The sequence below is a fragment of the Hydra vulgaris genome, chromosome 01 (genome assembly GCF_038396675.1).
Source record: "Hydra vulgaris chromosome 01, alternate assembly HydraT2T_AEP".
NCBI classification, from domain to species: domain Eukaryota; kingdom Metazoa; phylum Cnidaria; class Hydrozoa; order Anthoathecata; family Hydridae; genus Hydra; species Hydra vulgaris.
The window spans coordinates 42,090,790-42,110,384 of NC_088920.1; the positions used below are offsets into that span (position 1 = coordinate 42,090,790).

Consider the following 19,595-nt stretch of genomic DNA (forward strand, 5'->3'; position numbering starts at 1 on the left):
ATCGACAAAAGAACCAGCTTTAAAAGTACTTAAATTGTCACAAAAATGATCATTGCGGAGCAGAAATGTAAATGTATGTAAAATATGTTTTGTGAAGTTGTAGGGTTTGTGAAATTTGAAAAGATATTATTAAAGAAAAGTGTTGTTTTTTTTAGTAATCGATTAAAAAATGTTATCTTATTGTAAAAGGTTTTTAAAATAAACAGCTCTCAAAATTTGAAAACAAGCAATTTAGCAGCTAGTGTAGCGAATTTTAAATTTTAACTCAACTTATTTGTTTACAAAATTGTTTAAATCGACATATTTGTTTACAAAATATCCGCCTACAGTTTTTTTTTTTTTTTGCGCGTCTTTCAGGCCTGTTATTAAGTAGGCCGTGGTAAAAACCTATAAACAAAAGATTGCCGTGGTTAATGTAACCTTAATTTGAACCTTAATTTAAACAAAAGATTGTCGTGGTTAATGTAACCTTAATTTGAGTAACTTCAGGTCAATACAAATCTTAACTTTTAAATATAAGTGCAAGCTTATTTTGAAAAAATTTTGTGTATATACAAAAAGTACATATACACAATTTGTTTAGTATTGTCAAAAAAGAAGAGCACTACAGTTCGTAAGCCGAGAATCAAGAGGCCGTATGTCCACATTTTGTGTTTGATCTTGTAATTGTAATGATGAAATTATAGTTGTAATTTGTAGTGTCTTGATTTTTTCGGAATCACAAAAAATGGACATTCGGCCTTTTGGTTCTCGGCTGACGAGTTGTCAACAACTTAAAGACATAATACTTTTTGTATGTAAAAGATTTTATATATAATTCTTATATAGTTTTTGTTTATTATAGCTTTTAATTTCATTTTTAAATAAATTTTAAAAACATCTGATATTACAAAATTATCAAACAACCGATAATAGCGGAAAACCTAACTAACACTGTTTTGCAATTTTTTGATCAAGCAAAAACTTAACAAAACTGATATTGTTTTTTGTTTTTCGGCGAAACTCTTCTCTTACACACACGTTCTACAAGAACACTTAAAAAAATGAAAAATGAACTTTTCTATTTTATGCTATTTATTATTCTTCGTTTGGTATCGCTCCTCGAATGCTGTAGGTATTGCTATTCGTCCTGATGATGGCGAATCTACTTTTTTATTATTGTTGTCTGGTACAACGCTTGCTAAAACAATTGTTTTTTTAGCACCTCTCTTTCTTTCTAAAGTAATGGATGGTTTGTCTGATAAGTTAGATACTTTTTGACGCTCTCTTTCAATAGATTTAACTTCGTTTTCTAAATGCATTTGTATTGCCCTGGGTGTGTAAATTCTTGATTTCACAATATCTGAAGAATCGTTGTAATGATATCTAATTTCATTATAATTAACTTGCTTGTTTTCACGCCAATTAAATTGACTATTCCCACTAAAAAGTTCTTTGCAATTGTCTAAAGAAGCGATTACTTCTGCTTCCATTCCATTGCAGGGGCCTCTTTTGTTTTGAGAAACGATAAATTCAGTTGTCTTTGCTTTAGATGACTTGTTTTTTACATTCGGAGGAATTTTTTTTGAGGTGTTACAGCTATTGGTAATGTCATTTGGAATGATGTTATTATTAAAGATTTCATTAGAAACAATATCATTAGCAAGCAAATTGTTAGTAATAATGATATCACTAATTATGCCATTAATTACATCGATAATAACATAATTAAGTAAATCATTAATAACATCATTAAGAATAAAATCATTTGTACTAAGATTATAAATTAAGTCATAATTAATGTCGTTAGTTAAGTCATTGGTAATATTGTCATTAATGACAACATTATTTCCAATTGTGTCATTGTTAGTAATTATGTTCTGATTATTTTTTTCATCTGTTACAAGTAAACCTTTTGTTTGGATAGTCGAATCGGTTGTGTAATACACACGGCAGTCATTATTTGATCTTTCATACATTGGTGGCAAAGAGTTTATAGTACTGAAATCTTTATTTGAAATGCCTCTTTTTACCAAATCAGTAAATTGATTTGTAACGCAAAGACATTTTTCTTCAACACTTAATTTGATTGCATTTTCAGAATGTTGAGCTAAGTCTGATTTTGGTTCTTTTCGAAAAAATGCCCGCCTTTTGTTTGTATCAATATTAATTTCTTTGCTATTGTCCACTAACTTGTCTGATGTATTCTGTATTTTTTCGCCGATAATATCAACCACCACCATATCGTCTGGAATACCATCGTATGTGTTCTCCTTAACAACTTCGTTTTTTGAATATGACGCTTCTAAAAATCTATTTTTTGAAAAAGAAAACAAGAAGTCTGAAAAAAAATTTTTACTAGTGCGAGTTGTAATTTTGAGTAATTTGCTCTCACATGATTCGGTTAGTTGAATGTGTGAGGTTGAAAACCCTTTCTTGTCTTCATATACATCCCATATAACAACTGGTTGGTAAGATAGTTTCATACTGACAAGTTTTATCGAGTAATTGTTAATGCAAGACTCTAAATGCATGAGCTTTTCAGTAGTGTATGTCAGTTTAGCTATAGCACCTTCCTGTTTAGGATCATGTATCATGCTGTCGTTAAGACTAGAATTTACAGTCTGATCAAAATCTTGGTTATAGCATGGTTCATAATAAATAACTGGCGTTTGTTTCATAACCTCTTTATAAAAAATTGGAGTACTTTCAACATCTAATGAGACATATAAAAAAGTTTCATTTTGATTTGATTTTTTTGGTAACCATTTTACTTGTTCAAGCATTACACGGTGGTAATTACAAGGTGAAAGTGTCGTATAAACTTCGTAGTTCCATCCTTCACTAAACTTTTTTGATCGTCTCGAGAAAGTTCGCTTTGGCAAAGAAAATGGTAACTTCGATAAAAATAATTTTGCTGTTGATGGTGATTTTGGAATTGATGATATTTTCCGTGCAGAAAGTTTTGTGCTTAACTTTGATTCATCGATCATGATAAGAGTACACTTGTGTGAATGCCATAAAAACTTTTCAGTTTTTTCATTTTTGTATAAATTTTTGTGAATGTAAAAACTAGCTTTATTGGAAATTTTGCAGTAAGAACAAGTTAATTCGTCACAAAGAACAGTTTTGTATGATTCCACCATTCTAAAAACAGTGAAAAAAAGTAGTATAAAGGTTCATTAATATATATATATATATATATATATATATATATATATATATATATATATATATATATATATATATATATATATATATATATATATATATATATATATATACATATATATATATATATATATATATATATATATATATATATATATATATATATATATATTATATATATATATCCTGTTATTATGTACTATTGTTAATTGTAATATTGTAATATTTGTGTACCTAGTATTATAATATTAAAATTTTAAAATTAAACGTTCCGAAACATCAAGAAATAAAACGTCTCGAATGCTTTTTATTTTAAATTTTTTGAATTTACAAGTGTATCAAAAGATTTTTGAAAAACATCATTTTGTTAAACACAAGTAAAATATTTGTATGACAACCTTTGTAAGCGCCCGACATACGTGTCATTTTATTAAGCCTTTAAATATTTTAAACGAGACAACTTTTTTTTATGCAGAAATAAAATTTAGAAACCAGATTCAAAATTTTTCACATAGTTGCGCAGTATAATCATATTTTAATAACAAGAGTTCTCAACGGTAGTATTTAAAAAAAAAAACTAATACAAAATAACATAAATACTATTTGAGATTTTTTTTGTATATAAAACAACTCTATCGCCAATTCTTCATAATTTTATCAGTAACTGCTGCAGCTTTTTGAAAATATAATGGTGCATTTTAATTTATAAATTTAATCTACATAACTTTTATTACATAATATTTTTGAAAAGAAACAGTAAAAAAATTCTAAATTTAAGTAAAAAATGATTATACTAGTTAATAAGGTTAATCAAAAGTAAGTTTGCATATTTTCTATTATAGCATATTTATATTAGGTAAAACGATATAATCAATCTTTTGCTATTGCAAAAGAAGTCTCATTTTCAAAGATAAAATGTTAAAGTAAATACCAAATGATTACTGTTTAATAGTTTTTTAATTAAACATTTCACTTATTGTTTATTAAAATATAATGACGTTGTATTTTAAGTTACATTTTATATATTATTATGATTAAAAAAACATTCAGATTTAACATTGTGGATTTTCCTCTCAAGTATATTATTTATCTAATTTTATTAAATCTTAAAAAAAGGCTTAATAATATTTCATTACTACGGAGAATGTTGTGAATTTATTATGTTATATCATATGACTTTGGAGAATGTTTTTAAACAACATTATGATATATACTTTAAATAATATTGAGATTAAACTTAACATTGTGTTCTTTTCCTCTTAAGATAGAGGAACAACTTCCTTTTAAGAAAGATAATAAAGATAATAAAAATCAGAAGATAAGCTTAGTTAATGAATAGCTAAAAAGATAACTTAAAAATTTTTAAGTGTTCAGTTTAATTTGAATCTTAAAAATAACTTTATTGTTTTCAAATAGAGGTCGTCCAAAAATTTCGTTATGCTTGAAGAAAGACGGGGGGGGGGGGAGGAGTTTGTGGTTTTGAGACGATAGTAATAGGGAACTTGCAACTAAAGAGTTGTGATGAGGGGGAGAGGGTCTAAAACGGTCAAAAATTGCGTGATGTAATTTGATTTAATTATGTCGCACAGTGTATTTTACGCGATGATGTTTATTTTTTACCTTTAATAATGTAAAAAATAAACATCATCGCGTAAAATACATTGTGCGACATAATAATAAGACACCCCAAAAATATTTATAAAAACTCTACTTTACATTTATATTTAAAAACTAATTTTTATTATAAATGAAAGCAAACGGTTTACAGCACTAAGCAACACTTTAACATATTTATTTCAAACGTAACTCGCATTTTATAAAAAAAACAACGTTTTTTTAGTGTGACAAAATTATAAGACAATTTTACAAAAAACGTTTTATTTACAAACAGCAGTTGTTGGCAATTACGAATATTTACTTGATGCAAACACCACAGACGATTATTTAACTGTTAACCTATGTGTACTGTGAGCAACCGTTACGCTTGCCTCAGAAGCTAGAGATCGCTTGCCTCAGAAGCTAGAGATCCCACCTCTGGGCAAGTTTTATAACATCGGTAAGGATGGATGCGTGAACTTTCACATGCTCTTCCGCGGTACTCTGTGATAGGACCGTTAGGACTTCTTAAAAACTGTCAAAAATTTAATTTAGGTTTTTTTTTATTAAGTATAAAATAACAAAATAATTAATAATGGGTCGTGCTGCACCGTTGAGTCCAGGTGAGAAAAAAGTGCTCTCTAACTAATCAAAAATGGGTCACTCCGTTAGTTACATGGCTAGAGCCATTGGACACAGCCAAACATTGATTAAAAACTACATTAATAGTCCTCATATGTATGAAATAAAAAAAAGTCCCGGACGTCCATCAACATTAAGTGACCGTGATAGGCGAAGGTTGTTCCCTGTGGGCACAGTACGTTTTTTAAACATTCTTTGAACGATTGTATTAGGTTTAAACCTAATAAAAACGTCCAAAGAGCGTTTTAAAAACGTATTGTGCCCACTGGGTTGAGACAAGCTTCAAATTCTTTATTAACTACACGTCAAATTGCTACAGAAGCAAGTGTGATAGCTGATTTACGTATAATACAGCGAGTTATTCATAATGCTTTTGACCTTTTGCGTCAAAAATTTCAGCGAAAGCTACCTTTGACAACAAAACACATGCACCATCGAATAATTTGTGCAAAGGACCATGTAACATAGAAAGAAGAGTGGAAACGAGTAGTATTTTCTGACGAATAACGATTTTGTCTTGATGGGCCGGATAGATGGAATTATTATTTTCACGGTTTGCGTAAAGAACCTGGGTGCGGATTCACAACACTTTCGTAAGTCCAAAATTTGCGTAAAGTTTGCGTAAGTTTTGCTTAAGTTCAAAGTTACGCTAAATGGTATTCACAAACCTTGCGTAAACAAAAACTTACGAAATTCCTAAGTTTTTACGTAAGTTATTACTTACGCAAAAAGTCTAAAAAACCGGTATTCACAACATTTTCCTAAAAAGTGCTCAGCAAACTTTACGCAAGAAAAGTTACGTCTGCTATTTTCTGACTTTTGGCGTTTCTGACGTTTGGCGTAACTTTATAAATCATCTAATAATATTTAAAAATGGCGTTTTTATTATTATGAAACATTTCAGATTTTGTTTGTTATTGCCAATAAAATATAATTTTATCTTAATTTTATACTGCTATGCGTTAAGTTATTTATTTAAATAATACAATTATAGTTTTTCTTTTTAACAACAACAACAATAGCAGTATATTTACCAAAAGTTTAGATGTACTACATAAACTTATTTTATAAAACTTGTTTTCGCCTTAAATTTATGGTTAAAAAATATACACACAACCTATATAATAGATGGTTCACTCTCTCATAACCTAGCTAAAACAAGGAGAGCGACCATAGTACGAATATATCATAAAGTTTTGTAGTATGCCAATAACTTATTAAATAAGTTAAGTTAACATAATAACTAGTTATTGTCATACATCAAAACTATATGATGATTCCATACTATATTAACTTATGGTACAAATCTATGCTATACTATCTATACTATATTATACAAAAATATATACAATAATATTATTGAAGTATATACTTTAACTTGCATAACTAGCATAAAGAGAGAGCGTCTCTCTCACTCTCTCTGTGTTAGAGAGAGACTCTCTCTCACACTCTCTCATATCTAGGCTATGAGAGAGTGAACCATCAATTATATAGATTGCGTGTATATTTTTTTAACCTTATATTTAAGGTGAAAAAATATTTGTGCTAACATAGATACAATATTCACAAAAATATGTAATCAGTTCATTAGTTTTTCAGATATCTATTTTTTTAAATTTATAAATGTAAACAAGACTATTTAAAAGTATAATAATGCTAAAGTTATCTCTGAGTAGTCAGGCTATTGAAGTAAAAAAGTATTATAACCTAAATATTAAACTTACTTTGAATAACGATGCTATGTTTTTCAAAAATTTCAGTTATTCAAAGGTATTAACAATATTAAGATTATTTTGAATAATAATGCTCTGTTTTTAGTTATTTCAATTATCAGGAGATATTAATATCTATGAATAGTTTAAATTATTAAAAAAAAGAGCATTGTTTTTTAAAGCCTAATTTCTTGGTAAATAATATTGTTATTTGCAAATAATAAACATATTCTGTAATAGTTTAAACTGTTTTGGTAGATTTTTTTTTGTATTTATATATGAAATCTCATTGTTGTATTTTGTTATTGCAAAGAGCACATAAAAAGTTCCTTGATCCACCAGTTAGTCCAAATGGAGTAATAGCGCTTTTCACAATTCAGTAGAACTATTAACTGTTGCTGTGGAAAATAGTATTACAACTCTTGAGACGACAGCATATTGTTCACACTGGTTGTAGCTATTAGATTGTACTGTATTTGGTGTCTTGAAAACCTACTACAATACTTGTTGTTGTGATTTAATCAATACTTGCTCAGTCAAAGAGTCAAACTTTTTTATACTGCACGTACCTGATTCACAGAATTATTTTACGCTATCCATCAAATATAAAAATCATGTTTTTATTCGTGCAAATATGATACCATAAATTCTCAATCTGAAATATCACTGAAAAAAAACTTACAAAAAACAAGTGGGTTTTAATTCAAACTCAACTTTTATTAAATAATACAATTGAAACATTTTCCATAACATGTTATGAAAAATACAATGTATTTTTCATAATATGTTATGGAAAAGTTGTTGAACTTTTGCTTATGTTATCAAAATGTTTCTTATATTTCTGACAATAGAAAGTTTGTTTATAAATGGTTTCAAATATACTAGAATGCAATCAAATGTATTTCTTGAATTTATTGAAGCAATTTCTTTATTTAATGAAACCGTCATTCCCTATTGTAAATAAAAGTGTTTTCGATTCAAGTAATAATATGATAAAACAAGACCACTGAAAAGAAAATTTAACAATTATCATGATTTTTTCTTATACCCTAGGGTATGAGAAGTAAGTATGAAGACAAGAATTAAAAAAAAAACACTTTAGTTTAGCACTTTATTTTTTTATAAACGTGAAATTTTTGCTAAACTAAAGTATTTTGTTTTAACATCCTGAAGCAATGCAAGACAAGTAGCATGATCTGATCAGGTGTGAACCCAGACCTTTTTTGGTACTATAGGACTGGTATGGGCGCCAAAATAATGCCTCAAAATATTAATCTCATGTTGTTTTTCTTTTTCTTTTTATATTAAAAATAGAAAAAATGGTTCCTTTAAATGCTAGTTTTCTGTATATTTTAGCCAGTAATGTTTACAAATAAGGTTCGCGGCAGGTTTAGAGTTAGTGTTAAATAAAACCAATGGGCATTCACTGATGGCCTCATTCAGGAAGCCGAATTATTATCTTATATAAGCCCAGGATAATACAGTTTATATTACCCATTTGGATTTGAATAAATATGCCCGAATTACTTCTTAATGAGTGCTTGTAATGTTTATATTTAAAATAATAGATGTGTAGCATTTTGTTAATAATCGATATCTCATTTAAAAAACCAATCGACTCTTATTTGTTTCATTTTTAATCCAATTATTAATTATTTTGATTATTTTGCTAATAGATATACAAAATAGATTGAAAGATTGTTTATGCTATTACTTTTAAAAGTAATTGCACGTATATGCTCTATGGGGCTATTCAAATAATACGAAACACTTTTTTGCTAGACTCTCTTCTTTGTATATGAAACATTTTAAACAATATCTCCCCGCCTAATTTGTGACGTGACATTATTTTTAAACAAATATTTCTTTGAGTTTGCTCTTTTATGCTAAAGGTTTACTATTCCGCTGTGATTAGAATTTATATTTTAAAAATTTTGTCATGTCACACTGTGACTAACCACCCCCTCTTCCATGTGATATTTGGTGACACTTTCAAACACCTCCACCCTATATAAGAATGTCAAGTATTATTTGAATAGCCCCTATATGGTTTTGCTACATTTTTAAATATAGCAACAACAACAACAAAATAATAGTAGTAAATTTATGCTCTGACTCTAAAAAAGAAACATTCACTGTTTGGTCACATTGCCCTGTGTGTCTTAATAAAAAAAGAATTAGTAATACTAACTACTTCCTTTATACAAATAGTTATAAAATGTTTGCCTTAAATTTTGCGTAAGTTTTTGCGTAAGTTTTGCGTAACTCATGCGCAACCTTAACTTTACGCAAATGCTGCGAAAAAGTTGTGAATACCAAATAGTTACGCAAAAAATATTTTGCGTAAGTTTTTCGTAACTTTTGCTCAGCTACGCAAGAGTTACGCAAAAGTTGTGAATCCGCAGCCTGTAACACAGCAACCTTGTCAAATTGGTGGCAGTGGTGTAATGATTTGGTGTGCGATTGGGTATCATGATAAATCAAAAATTCATTTTATTGACGGAAAAATGAAGGCTAAGGATTATCTTTTAATTGTTGAAGAACTTTCACGACGTGAAGCATTGGTCATTGGTGGTGAAAATTTTGTTTTTCAGCAAGATAATGCTAGCGTTTATACAGCTAAAATAGTAAAGGATTGTTTCAACAGCAGTAAAATTGAAACATTGAAGTGGTCAGATAGATCTCCAGACCTGAACATTATTGAGAATTCTTGGGCACAGCTGTCACATATAGTGTTTGAAGGTAGTAAACAATATAGTTCACTAGTTGATTTGAAATCATCCATCGCATCTGCATGCAATGCAATGACATTTCGTACATAAAAAAGTTGTATAATTCTTTATCTTCTAGTATGATTGAAGTGATTCAAAAAAAATGGTAAAAGTACCCATTATTGATTTTTATAAAACTGAGACGTCTTTTTTTATAAAAGACAATTTTTTTTTAAAGTGTCTTATAATTTTGTCGCATTAAAAAAGCAATTTTGTTTTTAATAAAATGCGAGTTACGTTTAAAATAAATTTTTGTATATGTTGTTTAGTCTTGTAAACTCTTTGCTCTCACTTACTATAAAAATTAGTTTTTAAATATTAATGTACCCAGTAGGCACGCAACGTTTTATTCACGTTTCAATCACGCGTATTTTAGGTGACTTCGTCCAAGTTAAAACTTTACGTGAAAGTTACGTGAAAGTTAGGTACCAAAATATCGCGTCTTTCGGAACTTTTTTATTCTTACTAAAAACCTGTGATTTGAAATGTGAAATAATATTTTTATATAGCTTTTGTATTCATTATATTAGTTATAATTATTTTACTGTTATGATAATATAATTAATTTTTATTGTAGTTTTATCATAATTAAAAAAAAAAAACTGGTCTATATAATATCTTATAACGCAATACATTTAAAACAGAACTAAATAATCCAAAATATTATAAGTTGTAATATCTAATATCCAAATTATATGAAATTAAGTTAAATAAATTAGTACCGAGCGTCCCTATTTGCCACACAAATAAGATTAAACTCAAATACAAGGTATACTTTTTTTCTACTTTATGATATAATACTTTAGACTGGCAAATTTGTCCATTTTGCTTACTTAATTTAGTACAAAATAAGTTATGTTATAACAAATTTAATATCAAACTAAGTGGACAAATTATAAGTTCTAGCAGAACTTATTCTTGATTCTTGAGCAATAATAATATATGTAGGACTTCTGCATACATAGTTACTCGAGTCGATTTGATGAAAACCAACGATTGATTTTCTTCTATTATTTGGTCTTTATCAACAAGGTTAAAGAATTTATCCAAGATAATATCAATAAATAAATGTGTTATGTTATTATTGATATATGTATATATTATTATTAAACACTTTATCTTTTTGCAATATATGACATCTTGATCATGTGCTTTACTTGTTAAAAAAGGTCAATACTTATTTATTTCATTTTTTTATATTATTTAAATATTATATGATTAACATATATATATTTGAATTATATTTATTAAATTATTATTATATATATTATATGACTTTTATTACTATTGTTATAATGTACAATATAAAACAGGTTATTGACGCGGATTCGTTCGATGTTTTCCCCACAAAAAGATGATTATGATGCTATGGTATTTGAAACTGCATTATACTTATCTTTCAATGTTGATGACCTTCCAATATGTAAAGCAAGTTTCTCTCAAGTATAGCATTACTTTTTTTAAAATTGTTTCATGATTTAGATCAAAGAAATAGCAACACCAGAAAATCTTGTTGCCAAAACAGTTGGCGACTCACCATGTAAGATTTGTGTTAAAAATTTGTGATTTAAGATAATTATTTAAGAATCATATTATTATTTAAGTTTTATTTGTTTCTTTTTAGCTAAAATTGGTGTCGCTAGCTATTATTGGAGAAAATATTGACTTATTCATTAGATAAAGTTTGATGCGTGCTCTTACCCAGTTTCCTCTATTACGTTTCAATCATGTATATTTTAGGTGACCTCATCCAGGTGACAATTTTACTTGATTGAAACGTGAAAGTTACGTTGCCAAAATATCGTGTGTTTTGGAACTTTTTTTATTCACAATAAAAACCTATGATTAGAAACTTGGAAAGATATTCTTTATTTTATTTACTATTTTTTTATAATTTATTTTCAGAGATTATCTTACTCTGGATATTCCCGGAATACCAGATTTTTTTTTTTGAAATTTATCTTTTTCCAAATATCCGAAAAGTTTTCCATACATGCAAGTTAAAGTATATATTATTGTCATCTATTTGTTTTTATGTTGTTTTAGTCATCATTTATACAAAAATTAATAAAAGTTTTTAAAAAATTGAGAAACAACTTGGCTGAATGCAAAATTAAGGGAAAAATTTTCCAGATTTAAATATAATGATTATATGAAATATGCAGTTTATATATTCATTATTGTAATTACTTTTTATTTTACTTTTATAATAATATAATTACTTTACATTGTAGTTTCATAATAATAAATAAAAAAGGTCAGGGTATAAGATATCTTATAAAATCAGGGTATAAGATATCTTATAGCGTCACAATGCATTTTTGACAAAAATAAAATGTCACATATATAATCTAAACATTATATTATCGTATATCCAAGTTTTATCAATTTAGGTTTAATAGATATATTACTAAGCTTAGTTCAAAATTGTGTAACGTTATGGCAGATAATTCTCATATTGCAACACACAAAAGATCAAACCCTAGTACAAGGTATACTTTTTTTTCTACCCTATTATATATTATTTTAGACTGTCAAATTTGTCAATGTAATTAATTTAATAATAAATAAGTTATTATAACTTATTTAATATTAAATTTATTAAGCTACATGACAAATCATAAGTTCTGCATAAAATATTATTAACTAGGAAGACCAAATGGTATTGTTATGTTATTGCCTAGGAATATCATTCTGTAGTAATACCCAACAATCTTTTAACTTTTAAAGTTTGAGAATATTCACTTTTCCCTCTCTTTGTCTTCTTTTGTGATCGCACTGTGTAGCAAGAATTTAATTTAGTTCATATCTTGTTGGAGAATGCAACTTGATTCTGAGTTGAATTTTCAGCACTCGGTATTTAATGGTGACCTAATTTGGCAATACTTTATTATACAAACTTTTAGTTTTATACTTAATATATTATATATAATTAGGGGTAGATGAGGCTTCTTAGCCGTGGTGAATGTTTCCACAGCAAAAGGAACCTCTAGGTGAAAATCTCATCATGGGTAAGGAAAATCATGATATAAAATCCCCACTATAACATTGTGTGGTTATGTGGTAACTATTACATTTTTAAAAATTGTTTTAATTTTTCTGTGTGCATTCTAAAATGACATTATATGTTGTTCAAAACTTTGTAGATTACTCATTTAAAGCAACTTCGTGGGCTTTCACCTTTGCATCTAGTGAGTTAATGTATGAACAAGTTAATACAGAAACAGATGCAAATATAAGAAGATGAAAAACAAAGAAATCAAATTATTTAATCAGATGTTATCACATAAGGTCTTGTACAGGTCTTTTTCTAATAACGCGCATCAGTTATTAACTTTATATATAGATATAGATATATCTATAGATAGATATTAGATATATATAGATAAACAATATTTTTTTAAACTTGTAATTTTATTTTGTACTTCTTTTTTTTAATTATCTGTCGACTTTTTGTTATATCTTTTTTTATTAAATCCTTATTTATTTTTTAGCAATTAGAGTATAAAATTAGAAGGCAAATGACACTTAACAACAAGTAACACTAGAAAATTTTGTTGCCAAAATAGTTAACAACTCACCAAGTAAGATTTGTTTTAAAAGTTTGTGATTTATGATAATTATTAAATAATCATATTATTATTTTAGATTTTATTCGTTTCTTTTCAGCTAAATCTGATTCATTAGATAAAGTTTGATGGGTGCTCTTATAGAAGAAAATATCGACTGATTCGTTAGATTATGTTTGAAGCGTGCTTTTATGGGAGAATGTATCGACTGATTCGTTAGATTAAGTTTGAAGTGTTTTTTTTGTGGATTGAAGCGTGCTCTTCGTAAGATGCAGATCTATGACTTTTTACTTATTACTTATTGGATATAAGGAGGATATTTTAACAAAAGTGCAGCTTTTATTACAAATTCAAAATGTTTATGTCAAGAACTAATATACTGACTAATAAAACAATATAATTTAATACGTATTAAATATTTCCTCGAAGATGAGTTTTTTTTCTCTACACGAATCCAAACACTTTGTTTTTATAAAGCATAATTATTGCTTAAATATTACGTTCCAAAATTAACGTAAAAAGCACGTCTTTTAGACAGTTCATTGGGACCAAAAAGTCACCTAAATATCATGTGCCAAAATTAACGTGAAAAACACGTCCATAAATCACGTGAATTGGTCATTTCATGGGGACCAAAAAGTCCCCTAATGTCAAAATAACGTGTAATTCACGTTTTTGTCACGTCGCTGTGCCTACTGGGTATAGTATTTTAGGGTGTCTTATTATTATGTCGCCCAGAGTACATTGCATAACTTTACGTAATTAAATAATATTTGTACTATTAATGCTTATGACAATTTTTGATTATTATCTCAGTCATAAACAGCTATTGTACAATCTTAATTCACAATATATATTTTAAGGTTTAAAGGGTTAGAAATGGCACACGGGACAAAGCTCTCAGGTACGCAATTTAGAAAAAGAAAATTAGAAAAATAAATAAAACTAACCAATGAAATAGAACTAATCAAAATGAGTTTTGCACTTTTTACGTCCTCAAGAGAATTATTGTAAAGCTTCGAAAACATCAACAACAAAAAAAAAAATGACAAGATGATCAGCCAGGTAATGAAGTTTTTAATAACCAAGGGCAAAAGATATCCTTGAAATCAAAGATGGAGTTTGTAAATTATTTGAAATAACTGTAGAAAGCATAGCAATAAATTTTTCATATCCTGCTTCTCGGGAAAATCTACCAATAAATAGTGAAAAATACTTTTGGTTAAAAATGGTCCAAAACAAGTTTATAAAGATTTTCTTTTAGAAGAAGAAAAAATAAAATTTTCCAGCAGTGCGTTTTAAAAAAAATTACAAGCAGTGAAGAAGTTTGTCAGCAGTTTTCTGTTTTACTGTTTTTCCTATTCACCAATAAATTTTAAGTTTCATAGTATTATCTCTCAGCGTTTTGAGGGGGCAATTTAAGGGGGTTACAAAAATACTCCTAAACAAACCAACTAAAGAAAATGTTCTCAAAATTAAGTAAAATCATTTTTTTTCTGAACAAACAAGATATATTTTAGATCACATAAATCGAACAAAAAATATCCTGAAACTTATTGGCAAAAATATTGACGAGGCCAAAATCTACAGATATTACATCTAAACCAATTATTTTTGTTTCTCGCGTCATTCCAAACTGCATTAATTGCACTCCACCGGTAAAGCATTCACTGGTTTTTGGTAAAATAATTATATTATAAATAAAACTTTTAACAATTCCTTTTTTTGATGAGACTAGAGACTACTTTTTTATATTTAGTTTTATATAACATTTTTGAACAACTCATTGATTTATTGATACTTATCTTTGACAACTTACGATATTTTCAAATTCTTTACTGCTTCTTTTTCTTAATTTTATCTTCGCTATAAAAACAATATCATTTTTTTTTTAAGTTATTCACCACCCCAAGGCTGAGAAGGCCTCTATAGTGGTGGTGTTTTTTTTTTTTTTTTTTTTTTTTGTGGTTTTCAACTTAATCAAATACAAGGACCTATAGTATATGATCGCATCCAGAAACACAATTATTATCATAAGCAACACAATTATGAATTCCCAAAGTTTGCCAGCTCTGGCCATATTTGGAAGCTGCCAACCCTGACCATATTTTAACATCGGTAAGGAAAATGGTGTAAACTTGTTCGTTGCATGCTTTTCCGGGGTGCACTGTGACAAGACGGTAAGGATTAACAAAAAATCAAAGTTGTTACACTTTTCATACTAGCATCAAAAAATTATTCCCTTAAGTTATCTATTATCCTCTAATATAGTATGAAGAGAGATTGTTAAAATAACCAAACAATTATCGTATACAAAGTTAGTTATCGTAAATTTTTATTATGTCCATCTAATATAACTAAACCCTCTATAGACTTATTGCATTCGACTTTATCCAAGTATCAAACAAACAAACTTTAAACAAATAAATAAAACATTTTTATTGCGATTCAACCATTTGCATTCGCCAATGGTGGTGTATGGTGGTTCCAGGTGGTGTATTGCCAAGGTTTTTTTCACATGTTTGCACCTAAAAATGAATACGTGGGGTACATATAAACCAGTTTTACTCATTGCTATTGCAACTGTAGTTGTGATGCCTCGTTCTTTGTTTGTAATGAACGGCACAAAATTGCTATCTATTTGTGCATTAATTTTTTAGATTTATAAACACACAAAATACTCGACTAATTTTAATAAATTATTCAATAAGTTAAAGTATTTCTCAACTAATGTTTTATTTAATTCGTGGTGTTTAGAGGTCCTCCTTTAGAGGTGTTTAGAGGTCCTCCTTTAGAAGTGTTTAGAGGCTTGCAAAGAGAGAAAAAAGTATGACGCTTTCAAACGCTGAAACAGTCTTTACCAGCAAGTTTCGAATTTTATTAAAACAATATTTATTCTATTTACTATATACTGCAGCACGTATTTATCTTTATTGTTATTATTAACAAAATAATTCTTCCATCCAAATATGCCAAAAATATTAATTATATCAGATTCATTTTACTGAAATGAATACTGTTCATACTGTTGATAATTTAATTACAGTGTGCCTACTGTGAGTCTATATGGAATCTGCAATCTACTGTGAGTCTATATGGAATCTGCAAATCTACTGTGAGTCTATATGGAATCTGCAATCCAAAAAGAACACAAAAGAACTTGAAATAGTTCACAAAAATGCAACAAAACTAGTTCTTGGATTTGAATCATGAAACTTGATTGGCATTCTGAAACAGAAACATTATAGCATAAAAGGTTAGTATATAATCTGATCCAATATTTTAAACTCGTGACTAAAATTATCAAGACAAAATAAATTTGTTTTTATTAACTTGCTTATTCAATACAGGGTACGAAAGAGCACACTAGATGATCAAAGTTGCGAATAGTTAGAGAAGTATCTGAAAATACAACACGTTCAAAATATCAATTGGTTTTCTATATGATTTTTTCATATAGAATTTACATTCTATATAAAAAAATCTTCCTCAAAATGAAAAAGATCATTCCAAGCCTACAAATTTCACGTCTACCAAGTCTAAGAATTTGAATAAATTAAAAAAGTAGTTTAAACAAATATTTTATCAGAAAAATTTATCATCAGCAACTGTCCGACTCCTAAAGTGCAGTTTTATTGTGTAGTTGTGGCGCAGTAGTAAGAGTTCTGGCTTGGAACCAAGATGCACGAGGTTCAACGCCGGCTCTTGCCCAATAAGCAACGTTAGTATGGAAGGAGGTATGAACTTCCTAGTGAAATGTTCTTCCACGGTGCTCTCTGATGAGACCGTAAGGATTTCTGAAAGCACCTTAATAACCGCAAAAACAAAACAAAAAAACAAAAAAAGAAACAAAAAAAAAATTTAAACTTCGTGAGAATTACATTTTCATTTCGGTTTTGTATAAATAAATAAATAAATAAATGGGCTGTAATACCTTATAAAACCTAACATTAATTTTTGATTATTGCTTGAAGTTTTATCTACAGAATCTTGTTTGTTTTTGTTAAATATTTGACATTTAGAATGGTTTATCTAGAGGAAAAGAAGTTCTAAAGAAATTTTATCTGTACTATGTTAAACAAGATCTAAATTTATTATGATCAAATATGTCTGTTCCCTTCCCAATAAAAAAGTTTTCAAAAAAAGCCCTAAATTTTAAAAACTTCAAAAACCGTTTAAATTTGATTTTCCGACTCTTTAAAATGTAAGTTTAAAAAATTGTTCGCAAATAATGCAAACAATTTTTTTGAATTAAAGATGTTCTAATAAAATTAATGTTTGCTATTAAAAAAGTACAAAAATATATATATATTTTTTTTTACAGAGCTAAGCTCCTAAGCTATGTAAATCTCATGCTGTCTGCAATTTTTATTTTTCTGGCTGTAATTTCTGTTATACTGGAGAAACCTCCAGACATTTGACAAACGATAAATTAACACCTTGAAACTGATTAACAATCCAATATATGTAAACTTTTAAATTAATTGCAAAAATCTGTATAATTGTGATTCTTTTAAGGTTTTGGATCCAAACATAAATCTGACTAATTGTGATTCTTTTCAAGTTATTTTGAGGTTTTGAGGTTTTCCAAACATAAATATAATAAAAGCAATCGGCATTTTTTTTTCACACATTTTAGTCAAAAAACAAATGCACAGAAAATAACAGTAAGATTACCTATTTTCTTTGAAAAGAACATTGAAAAAAAAAATGCAGATGGAACAGACAATGCCAAATAAATTCTAATCAATAAATGCTATCCAATAGAATGCTAATCAAATTTAATGCTAATCAATAAAAATTGACTTTTTTTTTAAAAAAAAAAACAGAAAACATCTATACAGTGCATTAAAACTTTATTATTTACTTTGAGTCAACAAAAACTGCAAGTAAAACAAATCTCATTAAAAATGAATTATAAGCTCACAGTTATTAATGTTTAGTATTACTTATTCGTTTTACAAAACAACATACTCATGTTTTAGTTTAGACGTTGTAGTTTCTGTTGTCTTCCAAATACAAATATTATATACTTTTAATATCAACTAAAGATTATCTTATTGAATATGTCGTTAAACGCATTCAATGACACAGTCGTAACTTAATAAAAACGTCTAATAACAACTTTAACGTGTTTAAACTAGTAAATTTAAATAAACGTAGGAGGCTATAGCCAACTGAAACGAAAATTTTAAATAAAAACAAAATTTTTTTCGGTTTAGTAAAAAAAAAATTTCAAATATAAAAAATATGCGAAAATGAAGCATTCATGAAGACTAAGATTAAAGAAAAATTTTTTAGTCTTTTTAAAAAAATTAAGATGTAAAAAAATTTAGACGTCTATTTGAATGTTTAAAAGCTATAAAACAGTAGTACCTTTCATCTTTAAGTAGTTTTAGGTATCAAACTTGCAAAACTATTTTTTATCAAGTTTTTAAACGATATCAAACATAGTTGTGAATACATTTGATTAAAAAAGATTCAAAAAAGAGTGTATTAAATAAAAAATATACTTTTAAATCAGGAGATTTATGTTTTTTAAACGATATAACAGCTTTTCGTTAATATACGTGATTCTAATAATTTTTAATTTTTTAATTTTTATCCTTAAAAAAAACAACAAAAGATCTCAAGAAACAATTCCACAAATGAAATAATTGATCTCAAGAGAATAGTGTGATTTTTTTATTATAACCTTTTTACTAATAAACAAATTAATTTTCATCAAACGCTTATAAACATAACCGTAGCATATTAGTATTGATAGAAGGCTTTTACTTGTGGGCGACTTTTTACTTATTACCTAATAAAAAGGGCTTTCCTAAACTATTAAGTGTACCTATGACTCAAATGAACTTATTTCCTTGTCATAAACACTTTATTATTTATGCAGTTATTTAATTTAGTTGTTATTTGTAGTACTTCTTCATTAGCACTAATTTGCAAGTTTGTTTTATAATGTGAAATAAAACATTCAGATATTTTTGAAACTATAAAAACTTTTTGTTTAGAAATTATATTTTATAAATTTTCTTTATAGAAATATTTAACGTTCAAAGATGTACTTAATGATCAGGCAATGAAAATAATTTTGTTTATATTTAAAAGTAACTAAAGCAAATACATTCTTTGCTTTTATTTGATCTATAATGTTT

General features: G+C 27.5%; 1 protein-coding gene and 1 long non-coding RNA gene across 8 annotated transcripts; one reads left to right on the top strand and one right to left on the bottom strand.

Moving 5' to 3' along the window:
• Nucleotides 1-788: 788 nt before the first annotated feature.
• LOC105844728 (putative histone-lysine N-methyltransferase 1) lies at nt 789-19,049 on the bottom strand. Of its 6 annotated transcripts, none has more exons than XM_065788207.1 (2): nt 18,817-19,049; nt 789-3,126 (listed from the first exon to the last, which is right to left on the bottom strand). In XM_065788207.1, the coding sequence occupies exon 2, from the start codon at nt 3,123-3,125 to the stop codon at nt 1,071-1,073; it is 2,055 nt and encodes a 684-aa protein (XP_065644279.1). In that variant the 5' UTR covers nt 3,126; nt 18,817-19,049; the 3' UTR covers nt 789-1,070. The 6 variants fall into 6 exon arrangements, with proteins under 6 accessions (XP_065644279.1, XP_065644280.1, XP_065644282.1 ...); XM_065788208.1 differs by having other exon boundaries at nt 18,954-19,041; XM_065788210.1 differs by lacking the exon at nt 18,817-19,049 and adding an exon at nt 18,415-18,559.
• Nucleotides 12,109-13,860, top strand: LOC136075347 (uncharacterized). 2 transcript variants are annotated; one of them, XR_010635855.1, is made up of 4 exons: nt 12,110-12,363; nt 13,018-13,162; nt 13,366-13,455; nt 13,541-13,860. It is a non-coding gene; the product is annotated as an uncharacterized LOC136075347 (long non-coding RNA). The 2 variants fall into 2 exon arrangements; XR_010635854.1 differs by having other exon boundaries at nt 12,109-13,162.
• Nucleotides 19,050-19,595: the final 546 nt, after the last annotated feature.